Source organism: Tachypleus tridentatus, chromosome 3, assembly GCF_004210375.1.
Source record: "Tachypleus tridentatus isolate NWPU-2018 chromosome 3, ASM421037v1, whole genome shotgun sequence".
Taxonomy (NCBI): domain Eukaryota; kingdom Metazoa; phylum Arthropoda; class Merostomata; order Xiphosura; family Limulidae; genus Tachypleus; species Tachypleus tridentatus.
In genome coordinates this window covers 54,343,235-54,353,521 of record NC_134827.1, presented here as the reverse complement: position 1 = coordinate 54,353,521, position 10,287 = coordinate 54,343,235, and the positions used below count along the sequence as shown (strand labels likewise).

The window sequence follows — 10,287 nt, the reverse complement described above, 5'->3', positions numbered from 1 at the left end:
TGACCATCCTGGATATACACACATATATATACCCAAATAATGAGAGAGAGAGGGACTGACCATCCTGGATATACACACATATATACCCAAATAATGAGAGAGAGAGGGACTGACCATCCTGGATATACACATATATATACCCAAATAATGAGAGAGAGAGGGACTGACCATCCTGGATATACACACATATATATATACCCAAATAATGAGAGAGAGAGGGACTGACCATCCTGGATATACACACATATATATATACCCAAATAATGAGAGAGAGAGGGACTGACCATCCTGGATATACACACATATATATATACCCAAATAATGAGAGAGAGAGGGACTGACCCTCCTGGATATACACACATATATATATATACCCAAATAATGAGAGAGAGAGAGGGACTGACCATCCTGGATATACACACATATATATATATACCCAAATAATGAGAGAGAGAGGGACTGACCATCCTGGATATACACACATATATACCCAAATAATGAGAGAGAGAGAGGACTGACCATCCTGGATATACACACATATATATATACCCAAATAATGAGAGAGAGAGGGACTGACCATCCTGGATATACACACATATATACCCAAATAATGATGAGAGAGAGAGAGGGACTGACCATCCTGGATATACACATATATATATACCCAAATAATGAGAGAGAGAGGGACTGACCATCCTGGATATACACATATATATATACCCAAATAATGAGAGAGAGAGGGACTGACCATCCTGGATATATATATACCCAAATAATGAGAGAGAGAGGGACTGACCATCCTGGATATACACACATATATACCCAAATAATGAGAGAGAGAGGGACTGACCATCCTGGATATACACACATATATACCCAAATAATGAGAGAGAGGGACTGACCATCCTGGATATACACACACATATATACCCAAATAATGAGAGAGAGAGGGACTGACCATCCTGGATATACACACATATATACCCAAATAATGAGAGAGAGAGGGACTGACCATCCTGGATATACACACATATATACCCAAATAATGAGAGAGAGAGGGACTGACCATCCTGGATATACACACATATATACCCAAATAATGAGAGAGAGAGGGACTGACCATCCTGGATATACACACATATATACCCAAATAATGAGAGAGAGAGAGGGACTGACCATCCTGGATATACACACATATATACCCAAATAATGAGAGAGAGAGGGACTGACCATCCTGGATATACACACATATATACCCAAATAATGAGAGAGAGAGGGACTGACCATCCTGGATATACACACATATATACCCAAATAATGAGAGAGAGAGGGACTGACCATCCTGGATATACACACATATATACCCAAATAATGAGAGAGAGAGGGACTGACCATCCTGGATATACACACATATATACCCAAATAATGAGAGAGAGAGGGACTGACCATCCTGGATATACACACATATATACCCAAATAATGAGAGAGAGAGGGACTGACCATCCTGGATATACACACATATATACCCAAATAATGAGAGAGAGAGGGACTGACCATCCTGGATATACACACATATATACCCAAATAATGAGAGAGAGAGGGACTGACCATCCTGGATATACACACATATATACCCAAATAATGAGAGAGAGAGAGAGGGACTGACCATCCTGGCTATACACACATATATATATACCCAAATAATGAGAGAGAGAGGGACTGACCATCCTGGATATACACACATATATACCCAAATAATGAGAGAGAGAGGGACTGACCATCCTGGATATACACACATATATACCCAAATAATGAGAGAGAGAGGGACTGACCATCCTGGATATACACACATATATACCCAAATAATGAAAGAGAGAGGGACTGACCATCCTGGATATACACACATATATATATACCCAAATAATGAAAGAGAGAGGGACTGACCATCCTGGATATACACACATATATACCCAAATAATGAGAGAGAGAGGGACTGACCATCCTGGATATACACACATATATACCCAAATAATGAGAGAGAGAGGGACTGACCATCCTGGATATACACACATATATATATACCCAAATAATGAGAGAGAGAGGGACTGACCATCCTGGATATACACACATATATACCCAAATAATGAGAGAGGGAAAAATTTGAACATTTAATTTTCAAATTTCGTCGTAAAGTTTTATCTCGTTAGAGGACGTAATGTTTTTTCACTACAGAGAGTAAATAAATAAACATTTCAAGAGAAGATTACTTAATAATTTAACTTAATTTAGAATAAATAAAAAGAGTTTAATAATAAAAAATAAACGGAGGAAATTACTTCTTTGCTTGACAACCATAACTAAGCTAGCATGCAGTTTATCTCACTAGTTAACCCACAGAAACCCGTGCAGGCAAAAATGTAAACTAAATCTAAATTAGGATAAATCTCCATAAATATATTTGAGTAGAGTACTGTTCATATTGATTGTTGTTAAGTGCATTGTTATACGATAACTTGTTTTTGCTGTGCCCTCTCGAGAAAGTATTGAAACTGATATTTTTGCGTTGTAAGCAGATGTACCCACCAGAAGCGACGTTTTTTATAAAGACAATTAGCTAATTACCATCTATAATAGGTATAACTTAGTATCCATTATTACAAGTTGTTTACTTTTAATCTTAATAAGAAATATTTTGTCTTTCAAAATGACAAAGATTTTGTTTGGTTTTCGAATTTTGCGCAAAGGTACACGAGGGCTATCTGCGCTAGCCGTCCCTAATTTAGTAGGGTAAAACTAAAGGGAAGGCAGCTAGTCATCACCGCCCATCGCCATTTCTTGAGCTATTCTTTTACCAAAGGATAGTGGGATTGACCGTCATTTTAACGCTCCTACGACTGAAAGGATAAGTATGTTTAGTGTGGCGGAGATTCAAACCCGCGACCCTGAGATTACTAGTCGAGCGCTGTAACCTCCTGGCCATGTGGGGCTATCGACTATGGCAAGAAGAATACCTGAAGAAAAAAAATACATTTTAAACTAAGTGCAAAGTTTCGGATGGATGTATTCCTCTTGTGGGAGAGCAGTAAGTCTTCGGATTTACAACGCTGAAATTAGGGGTTCGATTTCCCTCGGTGGACACAGCATATAGCCTGAAAAAACACACACACATACGGTTGGATATATAATTTATAGTGATTCTTGCAATATGACAACCTTAGATTTGTTTTTAGAAGAGTTTTTAATAAAATAAACTAATTGTGTAACAGCTAAAAAATTGGACAGTATCGACCTAAATGTGTAAAACGTACTAACCGTTTATTTACAGAACACATGGAGACAGCATGTACCATAGAGGAGCCGGTTGTTCTCCACCCATTCGCATTTCGAACCCACACCCACCAGTTGGGTAAGTAATGCTAAAGTTAAAACGGATTTATTCTGTTTTGTCATCTATAGAAAGTCGGTTGTTTTTTTATGAATATTTAAGGTCAAAAGAACCTGTTTGTGTCATTCTTGGTTGAACGTAAGAACGGAAGTTATTATCTGTAACTGTTGCAAGTAAACTGGTGCTGTCTTTATTCACTTTTGACAAATAGTAGAACATGTGTTGTCTGAATAACATAGAAATATAGCTTGTAAGATTTATTTATTTTTATGAAAGACGTATAGTCGAGGTCGTTAAACTTCGCCCCCTATTGGCACAGCGGCATGTCTGTGGACTCACACCACTAAAAACCGGGTTTCAATACCTGTGGTGTGCAGAGCATAAATAGCCCATATCTGTAACTTTGTGCTGAGTTCAAACACAACAACCGTTTAACTTCCAACAGTTTGTAATTTTTTTTAGGAAAAGTTGTAGCTGGTTATGTGATGAGGAAGGACGGAACGTGGGAGCGTATTGGAAAACACGATCCGCTGCGACCACAGGCAAGTTGGACAGTTTGTAACGTGTTCCTCTTGTGTGGTCAACAATGTTACTTGTGAAAGTAAATCGTATAATTATTTGGAGTTCACGTTACTTGGATTTTGTAGGAAATAAGTCCGGATAGCTAAGCCTAACTGAACAAATAGTGAAAATACACATTGAAGTTTAGAAATTTCTGAAGTCATAAAAGGTACATTTTTAATATATCAAAACTCCAGAAATTTAGGGTCTATATGTTCTAAAACTAGTATCTCAGTTCTTAAATAACAACATGGCCTACAGCAAAAGTTCGGGAAACCAGGGTATTATTCTAAAATTACGACTATTTTGACTCTTAGAAACAACACGAATTAAATGTGTTGTTTGGGATATCAGAGTATGAGTGGTCTATCTTTGTTAGTTTGTTTTCTAGATAACACGGTCCACATTCGTTTATTTCTAATAAGTATGTTAAATTCATTTTTTTTTGTTTTCTTCCTCGGTTAATTTGGAAACACTTCTAAGTAGTGACGGAATTTCTCTTTTGTAGATGTTTTACCCGGTCAATAAAAAGATTTCCATTTTTCAAGGAGACGTTGTGGTAAGTATGAATAATATTTTATATAAATCACAACTTGTACTTTCTAAACAGAAGCAAATCTCTGTAGAGAAGCAGTGAAGTGATGTGACTTTTAATCACTAGTTCTTTAGCCTATTACGTCACAATTAAACAACTTTAAAACATAATTAATTTATATTAAGTAACACTATGTAACACAAATTATCTTCCTGGATAATATGTGTTATTTCTTAATTACTTATGTTGTAAAAGCACTGAAAATGACCATTATTCACTTCAAACTTTGCTTTCGTGACCTAGATAATGAAATTTAGAAATTAATCTATTTTCTGTGTAAAAACGGGCAAATTTGCACATATTCATTTTCATAAGGTCTGAATAAAACAACATATGAATCAAGATTTACATGAATTTATACTAAAGTTATACAGAAATGTTTAGAAGTGAGTAGTTTTTCGAGATTTGCGACTGTAATGTAAATCACTTTCACGTATCAGCCTCCCATCATGTTTTTGTCATACACTCCCAGGTCACAAAAGCAAAGTTTGAAGAGAAAAATAGGTATTTTTCATTTACTTTAGGCATAAGTAATTGGGAAATAACACTTTCTGTCCAGGAACAAGTAAAGGTAAACATTTTGTTACATGGTGTAATAGTTTCTTTCGGTCTAACTAATTATTCCACGATGTTAACCTCGTGAATTTGCTGTTTGTAAGGGTCACGTTCTGCAAGTGTGCTGAATATTTTCAAATATCATAATTAAGCAGACGATTATTTTGTATATATTCGTTTGTTTGTTTTTGAATTTCGCGCAAAGCTACACGAGGGCTATCTGCTCTAGACATCCTTAATTTAGCAATGTAAGACTAGAGGGTTAGCAGCTAGTCATCACCACCCACCGCCAACTCATGGGCTACTATTTTTACCAACGAATAGTGAGATTGACTGTACATTATAACGCCCCCACGGCTGAAAGGGCGAACATGTTTGGTGTGACGAAGATTCGAACCCCCAACCCTCGGATTACAAGTCGAGTGCCTTAACCACGTGGCCATGCCCGGTCTAAACGTAGAAGTACAATATAACACAAAACAGTATTTATAGTTTGTTTAATAACCTTAATAACTGACATCTTGTATTCACTGTTCTCTGATTGCTAAGTTATGAAACGAATCCATTCTTATCAAATTTCTAGCTACTCGACTTGATTCTCACCATTCGGGCCCAGCTTGGCCAGCTGGGTTAAGGCGTTCGACCCGTAATCCAAGGGTTGCGAGATCGAATCCCCGTCACACTAAACATGGTCGCTCTTTAAACCGTGGGGGCGTTATAATGTGATGGTCAATTACACTATTCGTTGTTAAAAGTGTAGCCCAAGAGTTGGCGGTGACTGGTGATGACTAGTTGCCTTCCCTCTTGCCTTACACTGCTAAATTAGTGACTGCTAGCGCAAATAGCCCTCGAGTAGCTTTGCGTGAAATTCCTAAACAAACAAACAAACAAACAACCATTACCGTACAATCAGAAAGCACACCTAAGTTTGTGCAATCTGTTTTTACTTGCAAAATCGAGGAACATGTTGAAGCGATAAAAAACGAAAAACGTTTGTCAAACCGAGTATGAAGTTAAAATATTTATCTTTGTTCATTAAGTGCACAATCGTGAACATTTTTCAAATATGTTCATATCTCTTCCTTCATTTTTTTCGGCGAAAGACACCCCAAATTTAAAGCGACAACTGGTGGTAGAGTGCATTTAAGGAAGCAATCTGAGAGAGGCAGAACACAACGACTAAGTAATTAATTGTTCTAGCTAAGTCTTAGATGGATATGTATATATACATAACGTATACTTATAATATTATATCGTTGAAAAATAGCTTCCAATTACGTCATATCAGCGAAACAATGGACTCCGTATTTGGTCAAGACATGAGGTTCAAGTATTCTCGTTCTAAAACAAAATTAAAAAATTCCAAAAATGTTTTTATTTCAAATTAGAAGTAGATGAAACAAATACCGTCGTCACTAATTTGCAATTTGATATTTATTTTGATTAAGGCTGCTCGATGTACGATGAAAAACTTTAGGGATGTTACAACCCGAGTTGGGTAAGACAATAATTTTATTTATTTTGTTGTTCTAAGTAAAATCCACGTTATTAAGTAACCCAAAGAAGAGGGCACGTGATTCACAAGTCGCGGGAAATAATAATTCGAATAACACGCACACCAGTAAATTAAAACTGTTATTTCATGATACTTTGAATCTTTCCTTAATAGTATATACAGTTATAGAGAAGTAGGCCTAACTTAAAAGGATGTTTATCTTAATAACTTTCAAAGATGATACTTTGAAACTTTCATTAGTAGTATATACAGTTATAGAGAAGCAGGCCTAACTTAAAAAAGATGTTTATCTTAATAACTTTCAAAGATGATACTTTGAATTTTTCATTAGTAGTATATACAGTTATAGAGAAGTAGGCCTAACTTAAAAGGATGTTTATCTTAATAACTTTCAAAGATGATACTTTGAATCTTTCATTAATAGTATATACAGTTATAGAGAAGTAGGCCTAACTTAAAAAAGATGTTTATCTTAATAACTTTCAAAGATGATACTTTGAATTTTTCATTAGTAGTATATACAGTTATAGAGAAGTAGGCCTAACTTAAAAGGATGTTTATCTTAATAACTTTCAAAGATGATACTTTGAAACTTTCATTAGTAGTATATACAGTTATAGAGAAGTAGGTCTAACTTAAAAAAATGTTTATCTTAATAACTTTCAAAGATGATACTTTGAATCTTTCATTAGTAGTATATACAGTTATAGAGAAGTAGGCCTAACTTAAAAGGATGTTTACCTTAATAACTTTCAAAGATGATACTTTGAATCTTTCATTAGTAGTATATACAGTTATAGAGAAGTAGGCTTAACTTAAAAAGATGTTTATCTTAATAACTTTCAAAGATGATACTTTGAATCTTTCATTAGTAGTATATACAGTTATAGAGAAGTAGGTCTAACTTAAGAAGATTTCAATTTTGTCAACTTTGTCCCGAGTCTCTGTTGTTTTTTTCAGGGCTTCCACTTTTTTATTTACTATGATATTTTTCGACTTCAATAAAATTCTTGTCTACAAAGGATCTAATTTAATTTGTGTTACACGACTTACAATATACAAAACAATAACATCCTTATTAGTCTAACCTTTCCTAACCCTAACTAGCTAGAGTGCGTACAGACTACCCAAAAATGAATCAAGATAGAGGTAGGAAAAGAAGAGACCTCACATAATTTCCTGCACTGGAAAAGCGTTGAATCTAATGTGGATTCAGTAACCGTTTCTTGTGTTTTTCCGGCGTTTATTGGATATACATCAATTTACTTTGTATCGGGGTATTTCGTTAACCTTTACAGGTTAAAACTGAAAATCAAAAGTTCTATTAATTACATGAAAAGCAGTAACCATGATTGTAGAAAAATAAATTAGATGAGATATATATTTAGGATTTTTACACGATAATTTTCAAACCTTCGATAGGTATTTTTAAACTATTTCATTATGTCTGTTTGTTTATCATATCGTTTCTAAACCCTTTTATTATTCAAGACCAAAATACTTTCAGAAATGACAGCCATAAACAAAAATATTAAGTTTTATATTGCTGTTAGCGAAGCCTAGCTTTCTGGTTCGCCAGTTCTCTGAATATTGATTTGTTTGTTTATTTGATTTGAATTTTGCACAAAGCTACTCGAGGGCTATCTGTGCTAGCCGTTCCTAATTTACCAGTGTAAGATTAGAGGGAAGGCAGCTAGTCATCACCACCCACCAACAACTCTTAGGATACTCTTTTACCAACGAATAGTGGGATTGACCGTCACATTATAACGCCCCCACGGCTGACAGGGCGGGCATGTTTGGTGTGACGGGGATTCGAACCCACGACCCTTGGCTTACGACTCGAACGCCTTAACACGCTTGGCCATGTACATTATTAGGATATTAATTAATTATTACCTTAATTCTAGTGTGTTGTCACAAAGGTATAATTGATGAAACACTACACTTCTCAGACTCAGTCCAGGTTATATCTTAACAGTTTTTATTATAGATAACATTATGACACTACTAAATCTGTTATATCCCAGCCGGCCAGAAGAGCCACAGTGTTAAACGGAAGACCTTATAGGCCTAGACACAGCGGATGAACATCTGGTTGACGTATTATTACACATTTCACTCTATTTTAAATGCTCTTATTAACAATAAACCTGATGATATAAATATAATCTTTATAATTACAATAAATTATTTAACCCAGGCTTACAGGAAATGACGAAATGTGTAATTTCTACATCATGTACTACGTCAATGGAGACCGGATACTGACAGACAAATACTGTTTCACTGCTGGACCACCGGTTTACCGCTGGCGATACGATCCATCTATTGGCGATGTCCCACCTGATGTGGACGCTGACGCAAGCTCGCTTAATGATATTTAATTTTATACTTTCACACGTAACAATTATTAGTTATTGGTTAATTATTAGAAATCTACATTGGTAACTATTTAAAAATATTGTTTAGTTTTGTTCTATGTTAAACCTAAGGTTCGTTTAATTTATATATATAACTCACTGAAAATAAACTTTTTAAGATTAGACGTTTCGATTAACGTGAAATTTAAAAAAATATATTTGACTTTTAGTTTAGATGTGAATAATTTAATAGTTGTGATTAATGCCAAGAAATGAAAGTAGATAAGAAGGAAAATACGTTCTAAAGACATTACCAGTCATTTATAATTGTAAAAAATATCTAACAAGCATTCTTTCAAGTCGTAATGCATGAACTGAGAGGTGTCTGATAAGAAATGTTCACAGGAAGAAGTAATTTTAATTATATATCTTAGGCCTAATGTGATTACATTCGTTAGATGTTGTATAATTACATATGTTCCATTTAGTGAGCCTCTGTTTGGCCAGTTTTAAGTCGTTTTACATTATATTGTAAGATACGATTGTTTTACAATTTTTCCTTTTATTATAAACAAATGTTTAGACCTCAGTTGAGTCAATTAATTATTTATTAATGGTCAAAAATAAAACCCGTTGTTATTTGGTTGTGCAGTGTATTATTTGATGGTAAGATGAAAGTTAACAATTACGTTATTTTTACATTGTATTTTGGTGAAGTGAATTACAATGATTAATTACTGTATATTAGGTGACATTACTTGCTTTTATTATTTCTTATAAGTTTAGATTTCTTTTGACATATGTAGTTTAAATTGTTGTAACACTTATTATGACATTTTAAGGCTTCCTAGTTACCCTACATTATATAATGTTACGTGTGAAATGTTTTGTATGTTTCTTGGAAGTGAATAAATTAATTTATCAAAAGGTCAGTGTGGATTCTATCGCACATATATCATTATAATTTTATGTTAAAGGATCATAAAGTAAAAATAAATTATTAGTATTATGTGTTCCACTAACATTATAATAAAAATTATTAAACATCACGATCACAAATATGAACTGGATCTCACTTGTAATCTAAAACGTTATTACACTTGGTGTCGGGGCCTGGCATGGCCAAGCGCGTAAGGCGTGTGACTCGTAATCCGAGGGTCGCGGGTTCGCGCCCGCGTCGCGCTAAACATGCTCGCCCTCCCAGCAGTGGGGGCGTATAATGTGATGGTCAATCCCACTATTCGTTGGTAAAAGAGTAGCCCAAGAGTTGGCGGTGGGTGGTGATGACTAGTTGCCTTCCCTCTAGTCTTAC

At 35.0% G+C, this 10,287-nt stretch overlaps 1 protein-coding gene across 1 annotated transcript; it reads left to right on the top strand.

The window, feature by feature from the left end:
• Nucleotides 1-3,327: 3,327 nt before the first annotated feature.
• On the top strand, nt 3,328-9,902 carry LOC143246882 (peptidylglycine alpha-hydroxylating monooxygenase-like). Its single transcript, XM_076494133.1, has 5 exons — nt 3,328-3,406; nt 3,848-3,927; nt 4,455-4,505; nt 6,545-6,594; nt 8,816-9,902. The coding sequence occupies exons 1-5, from the start codon at nt 3,331-3,333 to the stop codon at nt 8,997-8,999; spliced, it is 441 nt and encodes a 146-aa protein (XP_076350248.1). The 5' UTR covers nt 3,328-3,330; the 3' UTR covers nt 9,000-9,902.
• The last annotated feature ends 385 nt before the right edge of the window (nt 9,903-10,287 follow it).

Excerpts from the sequence above, each read along its gene's own strand:
- LOC143246882 (XM_076494133.1), top strand. The coding sequence starts at position 3,331 with ATGGAGACAGCATGTACCATAGAGGAGCCGGTTGTTCTCCACCCATTC. Across the intron at positions 3,407-3,847 it reads AACCCACACCCACCAGTTGG|GAAAAGTTGTAGCTGGTTAT; the intron begins GTAAGTAATGCT and ends AATTTTTTTTAG. Across the intron at positions 3,928-4,454 it reads ACGATCCGCTGCGACCACAG|ATGTTTTACCCGGTCAATAA; the intron begins GCAAGTTGGACA and ends TCTCTTTTGTAG.